The following is an 18747-nucleotide window of genomic DNA, read 5'->3' on the forward strand; positions in this document are numbered from 1 at the left end:
CGTTTTCAGAAAATTAAGGTATGTTTCGAACACAAGCAGCTGTAGAATGTCATTAGGTGGTCGACTCGTTCCCCTAAATATTAGGTACATGTTATATGAAAATGGGGAAAACCATATTGACGTACATAGGATAGTTTAGCTTAAACGGCTCACAAACAATACCAGTGGCCAGGTTTGCAAATAATATATTATAATTATGTCACAGCGAAATGGCATAAGCCGGGAAAATTGGCCTTATCACTTATGTGTGTGTGTGTGTGAGAGAGAGAGTTAGACATATAGTTCTAATAAATCAAATTATTAAAAATTTCAAAAATCACCACTCTATTTATAATTATGTTTCGATTTGATTTTATTATTATGATTCGAATGAAATAGTGGCAGTCGAATCGTTATCACCTTACAGATGCTCAAACATGTTCGGTGCGACACATCCCTCTCACGCCTTTTGCGATAAAAAGCCACAAGAATTTTATAAAGATCTTAAGTGGGTAACGAATTAAATGAATTAACACGATGTACAGTAAACAGTGCCTTTATTATAACCACACATAACATCGAAGAACCATTTGACGGAACGATACAATTCAAGAAACATTTTCCGAAGCCGAAGTACTATTTTATTCTATCAAACGCCAGAATTTTGTTTGATCCAATCGCGTATAGGTGGACTTGCTACTCTGGCGTAGACACCGGGAAAACCAGGACGTGCGCAGCCATAACCGAACGATACAACCCCTCCTAGATTACCTCTCACCACTGCAGGTCCTCCGGAGTCACCCTTTAGAGAAAACAAAGAGCACGTTAACATAAAGTTAATAAAAAAAAAAAAGTTTAAACCACATAGAAAATTAGCTCTAAGAGAACTTTACTGTTCATTTTACTAAAGTATATGTTACAAGCTAACTTTAAAGTAGAAAATCGCCATGATCCTAAAGCCTTCAAGGTTTAGTTCATGAAGAAAAAAATTAAGCGATACTGTGTAGAAACAAATTGTTTGAACTTGGAAGGGTGTATGTATACTGTATAAACTATCAGACGTCACCACTGTTCTGTGGTTGCCGGTATTATATGAAGATTAAAGGAACTTGAAATTTTTGTTCGATGTTTGTCTATAACGTACGTAGAGACGAAGAAAGGATCTCATATCTTAAAAAGAAAAGTCTTGATTCATTGTCTGACTCATCAACGCGCAGTCCAAGCCCATGGACCTAGATATCAGAAATAGAATCACCTTTTCTTAGTAGAATTAAACATTAACCTGACAAGAGTCTTTGCCGCCTTGAGGAACGCCAGCGCAGACCATGTTTTGTGTAAGAGCCCTGTAGGATGCGCGACATCGAGTGTTTGATAAAGCTGGTACTGTCACCGCCATTAAAGTATCACTGCCCTCTCCATTTTCCTTAAAAAAACAATCTTTTTTTAACAATGCTTTTGCCTTTGCATCAACTAGTATAGTTTCTTCTAATGATTTCTGCATATGGTTGTGCGTGCAATAAAGTTTTCCAAACAAAAATGCTTTCACAGTTTTCGAAAATAATCCATAATTTCATATACAGTTCATACTAATCCATACTGATATCATAGTTAATTTGAGAGTGTGTCTGTCTGTCTGTCTGTCTGTCAGGTTCTCTACTAACTATCCACGGCTCCACCGCAGAACCGGTCTTGACTTTTGGTCCAGAGATAGTTTGCATCTTCGAGATGGAATCAGCTAGCTCTGCTATACTCTTCGTCTCGAAAAATCAAAGAGTTCCCACTAGATTTAAACCTTAATCCAAGCGGACAAAGTTGCAGACATTAGCTAAATAATAAATATTTTCAGTACCAAGAAAAAATCCAAAGATGGGATTTTGAGTGGGAACTAAAAATGTTGAACTCGGAATTGTTTTTGAATTTTTATAGAGTAATATTTTCCATTATACATTGAAAATAAAATATGAGACCAAGCTGCTCATTTTTTTTGAAAATTAAGGGAAGTGAAAATGTCGTTTGGATTACGCTTCTGTTTGCTTTACCATAGAAAAATTTAATACTCACAGACGTAGCACCCCATCCTGAAACAGTAACTCTAGTCCCCGCAGGAATACTAGTTTTTCTGACTGGCAACCTAATTGCTCGTTTTGTATTATCAAATGCTATTGCGGATGGCAGGCGAACTAGCCCTACATCAAAGTCATAAACGGAAGAGTTATATTTGGGATGCTGTTTGAAATCCGTAGATTCTATCAAATCTCCTCCTTCATCAGCATTAACACTTCCTACTCTGACGAATAATTTGTTGGCTCTGAAATATAAGAGAATCATTAGGTATAAAGCTGGAAATATACTAGCGTGTCGTGACGCAGCAGAAGCATTTAAGATTTAATTTTTTTATTTACACTTGCTAGATAAAAAAAAATTCAAAAGAAAAATAAAACCGACTTCAAAAACCACAAACACTAAAAAGGAAAAAATAATTTTTGTTTAGCTACACGTGTAATGTATAGGTATGAAAAAATTTTTATTTCACAATTTTTAGTGGCTCCACTGTACTATAATATGCTATGCCCAGTTAAAACCCTACTGTTTACTAACTACATTAAAAAAAAGAAAGATTCCGACGAATTGAGAACCTCCTCCTTTTTTGAAGTCGGTTAAAAAGTGATTCGTACCCGGTCAAACAATGTGCTGCCGTCAAAATGTAGGTGTCGCTAATAATCGACCCTCCGCACCCAAAATATCCTTCGCCCGTTTCAATTACTAGACGTGCTTGGTACGGAAAATCTTTTATACTAACTTCAGAGCCACCAACTATTTTACCAGCTTCTGTCTTCTTTTCACGACGCTCATGTTTCTTGCTTGAAACATCTGAAATAGGTAATGTCAGAATTTTCTATTAAACAGCACCTATATTATTTTATGAATGAATGAATATCCTTTTATTGTAGACCACAAAATTAGTACACAAAAACACAGACAAACAAAGAAAAACAAAGCACAACAAAATATATGTACAATTTGGCGGCCTTATCGCTACCTAGCGATCTCTTCCCGGCAACCAAAATGATGCAAAGGACATAGCTACAGATATTAGAGGTATTTTATTAAACCCATACCCCTAATCGATTTCTATGTGGCATCGTACCAGAACACTAAGGCTGGTTTTACAGTGACGCTTACCGTCCGCGCGGGTGGTAAGCACGGTGGCCGTATTGCCGTCAGCGCGGGCCATCCGCGTTACTATGTAACGATCCAAGAGACGCAAAGCTCGTGGCCCGCGACGCTTACCAACCGCGCTGGTGAAAGCGTCACTGTAAAACCACACTAGTGTGCAACACATACCCGCGCAATGGAACGGAGACGAGGCGCAACGTCTTTCTTGAGAACGACTCAAACAAAGCTTTATTTACATCGGCATTGTGGCAGTTTATTCCTTGAGTCTCCCTCGTGTTTTATTTTCAGTATACTAATTTCAACCGTACGATGAAGTATATAAAACTGAGTTTGAATTGTTATCAAAAAGTTTCGGCTCCACTCAGCCTATAAGCATCACTTACGAGTTTCTCCCAGAAATCCTCTTTAACTTTTATGTCAGCAAAAGAAAAAGATCATAAATACCTGCGAAGAGAAGAAAGAAGACCGAATATAGACAAAACAAATATAGCTGTGACACCTTCATTTTAGTTAGACTCATATAATCACTAGAGTCTAAACCTATAATGTACCATGACATACTATTCTGTTTATATACTATTTATCCAAGTTTTACTTAAAAGGATAATCGTAGTATTTCAGTTCCTTTCTAGATAAAATGCCGCTATTAAAAAGTCATCTTCATTTATTGATTTCTTACATATTATTTACCTATCGGAAACTTGCCAAGTAAATGTGCATTTATTATTATTTTTAATAGCACAAAATATGATACTTATACGTAATTTGTATTAATGCTTATTTATTTATATTAAAAGCATTTGCTTGCACTTATTTGTTTTTCCGACGAACTTTGTGGCGCAGTAGTGTGTTCTTCTTAGTGAAAGGTTCTATCTAGATTATATTTCCAAACTCATAGGGATAATTTTACGAGTTTAGTTTTACTTTTAGTTTGATAGTTTGACTTCAGTAGTTAGTTTAGCCGTGGTTAGTTTTTACCCTGATGATGGCAAAGATGTCGCCCAGCTACTCCGTGCTTGATGAGGGACTCCTCCTCCTCCTCAGTATACCAACTTTCGACAACTTCAACAATTACTTCGGTGTCGCCCTTTGTGCAATATTTTCTTCTCTATTCATATATTAAAATAACCAGCCAAGTGCGAGTCAGAGTCGTGCACTCGTGAGGGTTCCGTACTCGGGTATTTTTACCAACATTTTGCACGATAAATCAAAAACTATTATAAATAAAAATAAATAAAAATCTGTTTTAGGATGTAAACGTAAAGCCCTTTCATAAAATACCCCACTTGGTATAGTTATCTTATTTTAAAAATTGAAACACATTTTAATTTATTTTTAAATGATGTTACCACAAATTCGCGGTTTTCAGATTTATTCCTGTACTTGTGCTATGAATCATACCCGGGAAGTACCCTATAGGTTTCTTGACAGACACGACGGACGGACGGACGGACGGACGAACATACAGACAGACAGACAACGAAGTGATCCTATAAGGGTTCCGTTTTTCCTTTTGAGGTACGGAACACTAAAAACCAGTCAAGTGCGAGTTAGATATGGAGGATTCTGTATCATCGTACAAAATTATGTACATTTTCTTTAAATTAACATAGCAGTATTTAAAAAAAAAAAAATCTTGTTCCAGTGACAATATAAATTCGAGAAAAAGTACGTTGTGCCCGTCCGCCGTTGGCTCGTCTTGGCTGGAGCACTGCCGTGCCCCCTGATACACAGTGAATATTTCAATTCTCTACCGATTATGGTTCATGAGATACAGTCAGCTCACAGGCAGATAGATAGACAGACAGAAGGAAGAACGGACAGCGTTAGCTTAGTAATAGGGCCCCGTGGTAAATAAAACACAATTAAAAATCCTTATTTTATATTGAGACATATCTTTAATTTAAATTAAATATTATTTCCTATAACAGAGATTGTCAAATTATGCGCCCGAAATCCAATAGATCCAGTCTCGCACGCTTGATACATTTGTATAAACACCAGGAAATCCTGGTCGACCGCAACCTATGCCATAAGACGTTATGCCCCTTTGAACCCCATCTTCTGATACAGCTGGTCCTCCTGAGTCACCCTGTAATTTAAAATAGAAGTAATGTGTCGTTTAGCACCTTTATAATCATATTCGCGTGGTACGGTTATGCACATGCGCGTTCATAGAAGGTCATAAGTGCTACAGGTTTTTGATGCAATAGTTTCGCGGAATTGTTACTCGAATTCTGAGGCCGACCATACAGTTCTATGAAGGGTACCTCACCTGACGTTCGCTTGGTTGCGTAACTAATTAGTGGTGGTGCAACCAATTATATGAATACATAGAGCTATTTGGCGTCTCACTTACGCGACGCGCAGTTGCACTACCAGGGCTGCCGCTCCCGTATTTTCATGCGTGACGATGTCATCATGTCATGGTCATGTCACTGGTGGTTTTTTTTATAATGAAATAGCGAGCAAACGAACAGGCTGGTCACCTGATATTAAGTGATTACCGCCGCCCATGAACATTAGCAGCACCAGAGGTACCGCCGATGCGTTGCCGGCCTTTCAGGAATTTGTTGGTCCGCCCATTGAATAACCCAATGGTGTAATCTAGTGGGAACACCGCTCCCATATTGTAATCTATTAGCGAGAGGTCCTGGGTTCGATTCCCAGCAGAGAAATTTGAAATTTTAATATTTCTAAATTTTCTCTGATCTGGTCTGATGGGAGGCTTCGGCCGTGGCTAGTTACCGCCCTGACGTGTGACCAAGCGATTTAGCGTTTCGGTACGGTACCGTATATAGAAACCAATAGGACACCTATATGGTTTTAATAAAAGCTGCTCATACCCTTTCCAGGTTAGCCCACTTTCATTTTACATTGCATTATTACTATGACTTTACCTGACAAGAATCTTCGCCACCTTGTGGTACGCCAGCACAAACCATTCTAGCGGTGATCGTGCTGTAAGACTTCATGCACTCCTCAGAAGATATAACTGGTACCTTAACTGCCATCAAATTTTGAACAGCCTCGCCGCTTTCCTTCAAAGAATATTATATTATTTTATTTAAGTATATAAAAAGAAAAACTGACTGACTACTGATCTACCAACACACAGTTCAAACTACTGGACGGACCGGGCTGAAATTTGGCATGCAGACGTAGACATCATAATATGACGTAGATGCGTCTGCTAAAAAAGGATTTTTAAAAATTCAACCCCTAAGGGGGTAAAATTAGTTTGTTTGTGTAGTCCACGCTCCACGCGGACAAAGTCCCAGGCATAAGATAGTTATTAATAATAATAGTTTAATGTATTCATATTACTCTAAACTCATAACTGTAACTAGGCAAATATACCTAATGTTTTAGAATTGTAACGATGGAAGCCGTAGGCTAAACGGCTGAATATCTATTAATTTTATCCGATATGTAAGAGGTGTGTGTCTGGCATGGAACCTTGGACGCCGCAAAATATTATGCTGACGTCTAATCACTACGCTATCACTGCTTACAAACAGAACATAATTCACTTGATGATTAGGTACACTTGCTATTCATATCTTGAAATATAATGGTTAACATCGGCATATTCGGGTGGTTGGTGGTTCGATCCCAGACCTGTAATCTAGGAGTAGGTACGACAATAGTGCAACGGGTGGGATTTGAACCGCCGACCTTTAAGCATTCAGTCAGCTCCTTAACTGTTGTACTATTGGGGCTAAAACTCCAACCAAACTCTCCTCATTCTGCTCAATAGTGAGCCGGCGAAGGGTTGGCGATGATGATGATGATTCTTACCTTCGTTGCTCCCCAGCCTGACACTGTGAATATAGTGCCAGGAGCAACAGCACTGTCACGTGGTGCCAACTCAACAGCCCGAACATTAGTTCCATTAAAAGACATCCGCGGCACAACGCGTACATATGCCACATCATAATCGGACGTCACTGGATTGTATAACGGATGAGTTCCAAAGCGAAACGACGTGTATACTCTACCACCGGTGTTTGAAAATGTGCTTCCTACTCTGGCTCTTATCAATCCTGCCCTGCATCAAAAATTAATCGAAGTGTCAAACATGCTAGTACATTACTACCACTTTACAAGTCGGCATCGGCTAAATTCGCTTGCGCAGAAAAGCGAAAATTAAGGAATTAGCGAAAAAAACGGTATAATTGTACGATATTTTACAGGAGGAGGAAGAAAGCTGAATTAAAGCTGTTTCGGTTTAATTGAAATCACGAACTTTGAACTCAGATTTAGGCGGTTTTACTTGGAAATAAGTTCAAGTTTGTATTCAGAGATCGAAATCATAAACTTTGGACTCAATTGCACAGTTTTAGGCTGTTTTGCTTGAAAATTAGTTCAGATTTGTATTCTGTGGGACAAAAAAATTGAAATTAAAGAAAAATATTTTAATCACAAGTGCAATTAAGTAAGTACACCATTCTTTGCCAGCTCCTCCGTTTATATGATCTCAGTCATAGTAGCATTTAAAAAAAAGTACAATAAAAGTGGTAGTGTTTTAAAAATACTTTTAGAGACTTTATAAATTAAAAAAGAATGTTACCCTATTACACAATGGGCCGCTGTCAAAATATATTGTGAGTTTATAACAGATCCTCCACATTGGAAGACTTGTAAGCCCTTTAATATCATGAGAAGTGCTTGGTAAGGAAAATCTTCTATGGTTGCATTGTAACCGCCAATTATTCTATTATCATCGCCGTTATTTATGCTGGGAGGAACTCTTGACACGATGTCTAAACACACAGAAAGTCAAAAAGAGTCATTGTCATTCAAACACAAGTCCGGTTTTTATTAAAAGACACTAAACTTTAAAATCTACATTTTATGAGAGACACTGTATATTGGATTTATTATTAAAATGAATCAATACTTTTGCTGAAGACAATGTTTATCACTTTCAAACAAACAGATGAATATTTTCTCATTTATCTAATTTATGCTATAAAAAGAAGCAGAAATGTCAAGAATTAAATTTATTATTGTAACACATAAAAAAAAGAATTCAATTAATCGTATCACGCAGCTATAAAATATAATTTATAAGAAAAGAAAAACTTGAAAACAGATATTAAACCATCGATCTTACTTCTTGGGAGATCACACAACAATAGTATAAAAATTAAATATAAATATTTCTCCATTCTGCTTCACAGCAAAAATCAGTATGAAAAATATATTAGCGTAATCAAATATTTAAATGCGCTCCCGTATTCTGATATTAACCTAGTATGTAGAGCCACCATTTTTACAATGATAAGAGCTATTTATTGCCTACAATTTACATCCTAATTCACTATTACAATTTGATTAGTTTCATAAATAAATATTTGGTGTTTAATGAAGTTCTATGACCTCTTAGTCTTAGCTGTGTATTGCACGAATTAGGGTACATTGCCAGGTGTGTCCCTGATCCGGATGGAATACCTATTTAATTTTACGTTCAGAATAAAATTTTATGTTCTGGTTCCCGCACTAATGTTTTCTGTAGCTACCTAGGTATTGCTACTGCCCATAACCAATCGTCGACCTTCCTAGCATAGTGGCAAGCTGAAGATGAATTCCTGAATTCGATTCCTGGCAGGGATAATTTTATAGGTCTGAGTGGCAGGATGGGGAGGCTTCGGCCGTAGTTAGTTACTACGGTACTGGAACAGACGTACCTTCTCAGGTAAATCTACTGGAGGTATGTATTCAAATAACTACCGAACATTTTCCAAGTTGGTCTGCTTCCATATTGTCATTTTACCATCAAAACCATCCTGGTTTAAACAAGTTTAAACAATCTTATTATTGAAAAAGTAAATTAATAGGTGATTGTATATAAATGATCTACGTCATGGATATCAGTAAATACCTATATCTAAAGGTGTTTCCTCAATTGAATATTGAATAACCACCTAAACACTAAAATAATGAATTCACGGGGTGAGCGCAAGAACCTGAGTTTAGACGTGCTAAATAAAATACAATTGAGAAAATAATTATAAAATAACTTATTTAATATTAATTTAAAAATATTTAATCACATATTTGGGTAGTTCAAACAGAATCATACGCCAGTATGCTCCGAGATCCATTCTCGTACGTAGGACACGTTTGTGTAAACACCTGGGTTTCTTGGTCGAGCGCAACCATAACCGAAAGAGACGACACCTCTTTGGATTCCGTCGTCTGTCACCGCTGGACCACCTGAGTCACCCTGGAGTACAAAATAGAAATAGGTAAAATTGAATACCAAAAAAAGAAAAAACAGTCCGTTCAGAGTTATTTTACCTCTAGCTGTAAAGTTGGTAAGTAAAACTGAAAAATATGAAGTAAAACTATGTTGCTATAATATATCAGTATATTTTGGGGTCCCGTAACCCCGTAAATCAAAGAATATGTTGTTATGAATAATGGTGGATTAGAGCTAAACCAAAACGGCCTGTGTCTGCCTCGACTGCCTTGCCCTATAAAATCTGCTCTGTGCTGTCCTATGCCACCTGCGCTGCGTCCCAGCATACGCTAAGATAATAATCTCGCCACTGTCCATTCGCAAGATGAGACTGGAGACGAATGTGTGAACAAATAGCTCGCATCACGACTTACCATTCGGCGCGTCCTCTATGCAAATGTATACCTACACCATTTACCGCAGAAAGTTTGGATGTCTTTTACTCCTTCACGTCACAATGACTGAACCATTACGGCCATAATTTGTAATAAAAATAACATAAATTAACACATCAGTTTTATTATCCCAGCAAATCAAATAGTTCCCACAGGTTTTTCACAAAACCTATATACATGCATTGAACCAGTGTTAAATATAATTTTTTTGACCGTTCAAAACCAGTTTTAAAAGTTTATTTGAATAAAAATCTATTCTGTTCTCTTCTATTCTAAGAAGGCGCAGGCAATATCTACGTAGTGTGTCATAATTTTTAATATTTTTTTTCTATCTGTCTCATACTTAAATAGAAAGAGGCAATTTTACCTGACAGGAATCCTTCCCTTCTTCGCCAGCACAAATCATTCTGACTGTGACCGTTTTGTAAGCTCGCCTGCACGCCGCGTAAGATACAACTGGTACTGTTACTGCCTTCAAATTCTCAACAACACTGCCATTTTCCTGTAAAAATATCAGCGCGTATTAAGTCAAATCAAACGCATTTGCATACGGTAACAGTTAAATTTTAGTTGAGTATGGTAGTTAAATGTTCTTTCGAGTTATTTTTTTGCAAATACTAAAAATTTTATGTAACTGTAAGTATATGTATAGTTTTGACAAATTATCGAACTTTAAAACATGAGTGCAATGCTAGACATTTCACCGCGTTTAATAGCCTCATCGGGTGACAGAAGGGCTGGCTCATTTTTTGCGCAACGAATCAGCCTGGCTGTCCAACGCGGAAATGCAGCCAGTATTCTTGGCACCATTCCACGCGGGCATGATTTGTATATTAATTAGATAAGGCTAGCTTTAAGTTTTATTGTAATATTTTCATTAAAAAAAAAAGTGCAATGCTTATATTATGTAGTTGCTTTTCACACTGGATCATCGCAATACGACAGTGTAAGGAAAAGCTACTACAACACTGTGTATTTTGCATCTTGAAGACCCCTTCCAGAGTCAGATTTTAACTGCCACGTATAAATTAAGAAACTTCAAGGCAAGACTGAATGGGTATCTTCTAAACAAACGCACTCCAACTAAGACTTCACCATTGGCATAATTATTGTCAAGCAAGTTTATCTTACAATAAAAAACCGGCCAAGTGCGAGTTAGACTCGCGCACCGAGGTTTCCGTACTCGGTTATTTTTTCGACATTTTCCGCGATAAATCAAAAACTTTGACCACAAATTCATGTTTTTCGGATTTTTTCCTTTACTTGTGCCATAAGACCTATCTACCTGTCAAATATTATGATTCTAGGTCAACGGGAAGTACCCTATAGGTTTTTTTAACAGACAGACAAACAACAAAGTAATCCTATAAGGGTTCCGCGTTTCTTTTTGAGATACAGAAACCTAAAAAAGAATACACAGTGGTTATTCGTTCATGAACACTTACCACAGCTGCTCCCCAGCCCGACACTGTGAGCATACTACCCGGTTCAATAAAACTTCCACTGGGTGCCAGCTTAACAGCCCGAGTATTAACTCCATCTAAATACATCTGAGAGTTCGAGCGTACGTATCCCACATCGTAATCGGAAGTTACAGGATTGTAGTTAGGGTGACCTCTAAAGATAAACGAATCGTATGTTTTGCCGCCAAAGTCGGAATCTGTGCTACCTATTCTGGCTCTCACCATTGTCGCCCTGCAGCAGTAATTAGATAGATAGAACTATAGAAGACTTTATTGCACACAAAACAAGAAAAAAAACCAAGACAAAACAAGAAACTATAAATTAAAAACAATTGTATGCCAAGGCGGCCTTGTTGCTTAGAGCTATCTCCACCAGGCAACCTTATTATATAATAAAACCTTATATTAGTCTAAATGCTAAGGATTCTGGTATACAAAGCTTTTGATGACAAAATTATAAAATTGCAATATAAATTCAAAAAGTGTTAAAAGCTCTGGCAAATTACTTGCACGTTCGTTACTTGCACTGTGTAGATCATCATCATCATCAACAACTCAGCTCTGAGCACGGTTCTCCTTTCAGAATGAGAAGGGTTTTGCCATAGTTCACCATGGTGGTCAAGTGCGGATTAACCAACTTCACACACCTTTGAAAACATTATGGGGAACTCTAAGGCATACAGGTTTCCTCGCGATGTTTTCCTTTACACCATTAAAACAAGTAGTGAAATTTAAACTCAAAAGGCACATAACTACGAAAACGATACGTGCCCGGGATCGAATTCGTCCATCGATTGACGATGAGGATCCTTTATAAATAAATATTTACGTTACCCCGGTAAACAATGTGCGGCTGTTAAAATGTATCGTGTGCTTATAATAGACCCTCCACATTGGAAGTCTACCGTCCCTCTAAATACATAGAGTACTGCTTGGTAAGGAAACTCTTGTATGGTCGTATTGAAACCGCCGACTATTTTATTAGCATTGTCATTATTTACACTGGACGAAACCCTTGACACGATGTCTAAACAAATAGAAAGGCAAATATTATTATAATAATTAAAACACTAAATTTTACAACTAACATTTTCAGTTAGACATTGTAATATTGAAGAAAATTGTGTTAACATAACTAGGTACTAAAACTTTTTAACTAAGTCTAAAATTATTTCTGAAATAATAATCTCAGTTTAAAAAAAATCTAGCGATCCGCCCCGGCTTCGTACGGGAAGCTTATTAAAATTTTCGTAGGGTTTTTTTATGTAATAGTAATAATATCTAATTTTGCTATCAATAAATGCTTGAATTAAAAAAAAATTGCAGTCAGTAAAGACAGTAGAAAAATTTAAATCTATGAAATAACAATGTTTCTTTTTTTGATTTTCAAATTATTCCTAAAGTTAAGAATTTGAAATTTCATTCATTAGTTAATTTTTCATCTATCTTCACTCCGAGCAGTACTCTGAGCACTAACAACATTAACATGTCGTGTCGGTGATACGACTTTGAAGTTTTAACCCATCTCAAAATCGCCCAACGCGCCTAATACAGTTTTCTCACCACTAAAGAAAGAAAACTCGAAAAAAAACCTTAGCTAACTAATCTTTAATCTTACTTCTTGGAAGAGCACACAGCAATATGATACAAATTAAAAATAAATATTTCTCCATTCTGACTCAGAGCAAAATTCAGTATGAAACATTCAATCGCCATAATCAAATATTTAAATACGCTCCCGTATTCTGATATTAACCTGGTATGTCACCTACAGCCACCATTTTAACAATGACAAAGAGCTATTTATTACCTACAATTGACATCTTAATTCACTATTATAATTAGTTCAGTTATTTAAATGTTCGATGTTTAATTTCTTTTACGAATATTTAAGTGCACAAGAATTATCAGCTTATCACTCATCTAAAATACATAATTATTTTCATCCACAGACCAATGACTTCGTTCGCCAAACTGGGACAGACTTTATCGGAACAATCGATTCTACTAGGCAAATTGATCAAGTGATCAATTTTAATATGCGAAAATAAATCGATGTATTATTATTTAGTTAGTTAATATTCGATTTTTGATATAATTATGTATTTTATATTGCAACAGACATTATTTTTCCGTCAGCAAGCCTGTGGGCCAGTGTGTAGGTCTTCAAACCTTGGCAATTTTTTTTATGTAACAAACATCTCCAGTGGTAACAAACAGCTCTGTTCACTGTCCTTTTGGAGGTCCTATAATATTGAAAAAGAATTAATTCTTCTGTTGAATAAGCATCCATACATTAAATGAATGAAATCATGGGTGTGCTCAGGAACCTGAGTCTAGATGTACTAAAAGAAATACAAATAACCAAATAACTATATTTTTTTTTTTTGATATTCTGACAAATCTTCGTTTAAAAATATTTTTTACACATTTAGGTGTTCAATAATAGAGACCATCGAATTATACGCCAGTATGCTTTAAGATCCATTTCCGCACGTATGACACGTTTGTGTAAACGCCTGGGAAATTTGGTCGAGCGCAGCCAAAGCCGAAAGAGACGACGCCTCTTTGGATTCCGTCGTCTGTCACAGCTGGACCACCTGAGTCACCCTGGAGGACAAAATAGAGATTTAGGTTCCTATCTTATCTGAGACTAGCTGATACCCGCGACTTCGTTCGCGTGGATGTAGGTTTTTTAAAATTCCCATGGGAACTCTTTGATTTTCCGGGATAAAAAGTAGCCTATGTGCTAATCCAGGGTATAATCTATCTCCATTCATAAATTTCAGCCCAATCCGTCCAGTAGTTTTTGCGTGAAAGAGTAACAAACATACACACACACACACACACACATACAAACTTTCGCCTTTATAATATTAGTGTGATATTTTTTAGTAATAGTATCCACTGCTACTACTTAAATTAAAATAACCTAAGAACCCATGAGGGCCAGATCTTTGTTATTTTATAAAAGCTGAATGTTTCTCTTTTATGCGCATTGTCCCCAACACAGGGATGAACGATCAGTGACTACGAAGTTTGGATAGTGGTAGCTTTGGCAGATATCAGGTAACAAAGATGTATAAAATCTTCCGTCAAAGTATAAAATCTAATTTCTTTTATATTTTCTTCGGAATAGTACCTATTAGAAATCACGTCATGCATTGCCAAACACTTACTTGATAAGTATCGTGGCAATCCCCTGCCAGACACCCTTAATGTTTAACATGTCTTGGGCGTCTGGAATTTACCTCGGTAAGTACCAAACATACAAATCAGTTAAGCAGATGGGTCTTTAGGAATCCCGTGGGAACTCTTTGATTTTCCGGGATAAAAAGTAACCTATGTCCATCCCCGGGATATAAGCTGACCCTGTACCAAATTTCGTCAGAATCGGTCATACTGTTGGGCCGTAAAAAGGTAGCAGACAGACAGACAGACAGACAGATAGACCGACAGACAGACAGACAGACAGACACACATTCACATTTATAATATTAGTATGGATATGGATTAAGCTTTTGGTTCCTTGTATATCATAGAGTTCCACAAAGTAACGCCTGCTTCCATACAGCAATTTTACCTGACAAGCATCCTTCCCATCTGCACCAGCACAAATCATTCTGATTGTAACCGTTTCGTAGGCCCGCTTGCAGTCTGCATATGATACAACTGGTATCTGGACTGCCATCAAATTCTCAACAACAGTACCATTTTCCTGTAAACATAACAGAAATAATGTTTATGAACCGGAATGAAGTAACACAACAAAACGAAAAAATTGTAGACACAATAAAGGTAAAGAATAAAGGGAAAGGTTAAGAAAAATAATGGTTACACAGTGGCTATTCGTTCATGAGCACTTACCACATCTGCTCCCCAGCCCGACACTGTGAGAATAGTACCAGGTTCAATAAAACTTCCACTGGGTGCCAACTTAACAGTCCGAGCATTAACTCCATCTAATTTCATCTTATAGTCCGAGCGTACGTACGCTACATCGTAATCGGAAGTTATAGGATTGTATTCGGGGTGACCTTTAAAGTTAGACGAATAGTATGTTTTGCCGCCAAAGTCGGCATCTGAGCTACCTATTCTGACTCTTATCTTTGTCGCCCTGCAGCAGAAATTATGCTTTTTACCCGACTACGGCAAAGCCAAAAGGAGAGGTTATGATTTTAGCAGTCTATGTATGTATGTTAGTTTGTATTTATGGGTGTTCCACCGTAGCGCCTAACTACTGAGCCGATTTTGATAATTGAGGTGTCATTCGATTTGTTATTATGGTTAAACATCGACCTGACGGATGTTACATCCAAAAAAGTGGGGGTCTCCAAAATTTTTTATTTTACTATTGTATCGAGTGGGATTTTAAATGAAAGAGGGAAAAATTCTGAGTTCATAAATAGGAATATGTAATATAGTTCAATGTTAAAATACACCGAGCGACAGAAAAATAATTTTATACTATATCTATCGCTATCTTTCGGCAGTCCGCGGGTAGTAGTCGGGTTTTAGTGCTATTGAACTTTATTTTGTTACTAGCCTACGCCCGCAACTTCACCCGCGTGGATTTTGGTTTTTCGAAATCCCGTGGGAACTCTTTGATTTTCGGGGATAAAAAGTAGCCTATGTGCTAATCCAGGATATAAGGAATTATCTATCTCCATTCCAAATTTCAGCCAAATCCGTCTAGTGGTTTTTGTGTGAAGGAGTAACAAACATACATACACACAAACTTTCGCCTTTATACTATTAGTGGTGTGATAGTGTGATTACCCTTATGATTATACTTTGATTTTTTGAAGGTGAAATTCCAATAAAAATTCAAATGTACAAACGTTACGTTTTGCACTTGTAGACACTCATCATCATCATCATCAACCCATCGCTGGCTCACTACTGAGCACTACTGTCTCCTCTCAGAATGAAAAGGGTTTGGCCATAGCCTACCAGCGGTTTTTCATTGTATTAACGCATAATGGAGAACTCCCAGGCTTGCAGGTTTCCTCACGATGTTTTCCTTCGCCGTACCATAGAAGCAAGTGATATTTTATTTTAATTTAAATGCACATGGCTCCGAAAAGTTAGAGGTAAGTATCGAAATCGTTGATAATCCTTTATAAATAAACTAGAGGATGCCCACGACTTCGTCCGCGTGGACTTAGGTTTTTAAAGATCCCGGGGGAACTGTTTGATTTTCTGGGATATAAAATGCCTATATATCAATTACAAGGACGCATCACGCAAGCTACCTCGGTACCAAATTTTATACAAATCGGTTAAGCGGATGGGTTTTTAGGAATCCCGTGGGAACTCTTTGATTTTCTGGGATAAAAAGTAGCCTATGTCCGTCCCCGGGGTATAAGCTAACCCTGTACCTTTCGTCAGAATCGGTTAAACTGTTGGGCCGTGAAAAGGTAGTTGACAGACAGACAGACAGACACACTTTCGCATTTATAATATTAGTATGGATAGTATGGATATTTACGTTACCCTGGTAAACAATGTGCGGCTGTTAAAATGTATCGTGTGCTTATAATAGATCCTCCACATTGGTAGTCTACTGTTCCTCTAAATACATAGAGTACTGCTTGGTAAGGAAACTTTTGTATGGTTGTATTGAAACCGCCGACTATTTTATTAGCATTGTCATTATTTACACTGGACGAAACCCTTGACACGATGTCTAAACAAACGGAAAGGCAAATATTATTATAATTAAAATTTAAAACAAAAATCTACACTTTTTAGTTTTTTTGTTAGTTTAATTGTTTTTTTAACTAACATTTTCCGATAGACATTGATTGAAAATAATTGTATTCACAGACGATTAAAATTTTTAACTATAAAATTGTTTCTAAAAATAATAATCTAAATTTTACTAAACAAAAATAATTACTCAATGCTATACCAAAAATTAAATCAATCATAATGGGCAGGTATATCTATACTAATATTATTATAGAGAGGTAAAGTTTTTAAGTTTGTTTGTAGGGGGTAATCTCTGGAAATACTTTGATTGATTTTGAAAATTCTTTCGCTATTAGAAAGCTACATTATTTCTGAGTAACATAGGCTATAATATTATGACATTACTTGTATTAATTAATTTTGCTATCAATAAATATTTGAAATACAAAAATAAAATTGGCAGTGAGTCGACAGAAATGAAAACTTAAACCTTTGAAATAAAAGTGTTTTTTTTTTTTAATTTGTAAATCATATTCAGTCAATTTTCCCATCTATTAGCACTCTGAATAAGTTCAGCCTGACTCCAAGCACTATTAACATTAGCATGTAGAGGACGCGAATCGCTCAAAAGAAATAAATTTTCACTTTAAAAATAAAGAAAGACTTGAAAAAAATAACAAACTAATCGGTAATCTTACTTCTTGGAAGAGCACACAACAATACGATAAAAAACAAAAATAAATATTTCTCCATTCTGATCGAGAGTAAAATTTAGTCTGAAAGATTTATTTGCTTATCAATTATTTAAATTATAATAAACACTCCCGCATATATTTATATATAACCTCGTATGTTACCTACAGCCACCATTTTGTCAATTATAAAGTTATTACCTACATATAATTTACATACTTAATAATGAACGACTAGCTGATGTCCGTGACTTCGTACGCGTGGATTTAGGTTTTTAAAGATCCCGTGGGAACTGTTTGATTTTCTGGGATAAAAAGCTGCCTATGTCAATTACAGGGACGCAAGCTACGTCGGTACCAAATTTCATACAAATCGATAAAACGGATGGGTTTTTGGCATCGATGTATATGGATTAGCCTTTTCCATACAATTCCGTCCGCAAAAATACGCTTGAATCTTACGTCATCGTCATTGACAAAGTCAATAGACTTTTGCAAATCCTATTGACTTTTTTAACGCGTTTTTTATCTTCGAAGGGCCTATCCATATACATCGATGGTTTTTGGGAAATCCCGTGGGAACTCTTTGATTTTTCGGGATAAAATACTCGTTATGTCGCTCTCCACACTCCAGGTCTTCAACTATCATTATCAACGGGATCAACCCATTCGTGCTCACTACTGAGCACGAATCTCCTCTCAGAATGAGAAGGATTTGGTCAGTCCACCACGTTGGCCAAGTGGGGATTGGCATTCTTCACAAACCTTTGATATCGTAACGGAAAACACTCTGATATGCAGGTCTAAGGCCTTTACCGATAGGTTAGGTCTTTAACTATAATCATCCATGCATAAATCACGTCAATCCGTTACGGCGTGATTGAAGGACAAACCAACAAACAAACAGATTTTTGCATTTATTATGTGGGTAGTGATAATAAGTTACAAGATCTGATCGCAACTTGAATTATTTTCTTAGTGTCTAGTTCGCCTCGGTGGTAAGCTATAGTACGCGACGCATCGAGATGGCAAACGGGATGGGACGCCCCGTACGTGCACAGCCCCCGTGCCAACCCGTGCAGGATAGCGCAGGTGACGTG

General features: G+C 36.9%; 2 protein-coding genes across 2 annotated transcripts; both read right to left on the reverse strand.

The window, feature by feature from the left end:
- Nucleotides 1–519: 519 nt before the first annotated feature.
- On the reverse strand, nucleotides 520–8330 carry LOC123866256. The gene is made up of 11 exons (XM_045907710.1): nucleotides 8276–8330; nucleotides 7730–7922; nucleotides 6958–7207; nucleotides 6057–6197; nucleotides 5144–5248; nucleotides 4135–4243; nucleotides 3601–3732; nucleotides 2655–2850; nucleotides 2041–2287; nucleotides 1262–1402; nucleotides 520–781 (listed from the first exon to the last, which is right to left on the reverse strand). The coding sequence occupies exons 1-11, from the start codon at nucleotides 8328–8330 to the stop codon at nucleotides 629–631; spliced, it is 1722 nt and encodes a 573-aa protein (XP_045763666.1). The 3' UTR covers nucleotides 520–628.
- Nucleotides 8331–9167: 837 nt separating this feature from the next.
- Nucleotides 9168–17825, reverse strand: LOC123866257 (trypsin 5G1-like). Its single transcript, XM_045907711.1, has 5 exons — nucleotides 17813–17825; nucleotides 16758–16950; nucleotides 15129–15378; nucleotides 10166–10300; nucleotides 9168–9388 (listed from the first exon to the last, which is right to left on the reverse strand). The coding sequence occupies exons 1-5, from the start codon at nucleotides 17823–17825 to the stop codon at nucleotides 9239–9241; spliced, it is 741 nt and encodes a 246-aa protein (XP_045763667.1). The 3' UTR covers nucleotides 9168–9238.
- Nucleotides 17826–18747: the final 922 nt, after the last annotated feature.

Source organism: Maniola jurtina, chromosome 6 (genome assembly GCF_905333055.1).
Source record: "Maniola jurtina chromosome 6, ilManJurt1.1, whole genome shotgun sequence".
NCBI classification, from domain to species: Eukaryota; Metazoa; Arthropoda; class Insecta; order Lepidoptera; family Nymphalidae; genus Maniola; species Maniola jurtina.

What these genes read in the sequence shown, in the direction of transcription:
- LOC123866256 (XM_045907710.1), bottom strand. Translation starts at nt 8,330, where the DNA reads ATGGAGAAATATTTATATTTAATTTTTATACTATTGTTGTGTGATCTC. An exon ending in TTCCTGGTGTTTATACAAAT is followed by an intron (nt 4,244 to 5,143) that starts GTATCAAGCGTG and finishes TATTGCACAAAG; the next exon opens with GGCGACACCGAAGTAATTGT. An exon ending in GCAGCACATTGTTTGACCGG is followed by an intron (nt 2,288 to 2,654) that starts GTACGAATCACT and finishes CTTATATTTCAG; the next exon opens with AGCCAACAAATTATTCGTCA.
- LOC123866257 (XM_045907711.1), bottom strand. An exon ending in GCCGCACATTGTTTACCAGG is followed by an intron (nt 15,379 to 16,757) that starts GTAACGTAAATA and finishes TTTCTGCTGCAG; the next exon opens with GGCGACAAAGATAAGAGTCA. An exon ending in AAGGGAAGGATTCCTGTCAG is followed by an intron (nt 9,389 to 10,165) that starts GTAAAATTGCCT and finishes TTTGTACTCCAG; the next exon opens with GGTGACTCAGGTGGTCCAGC.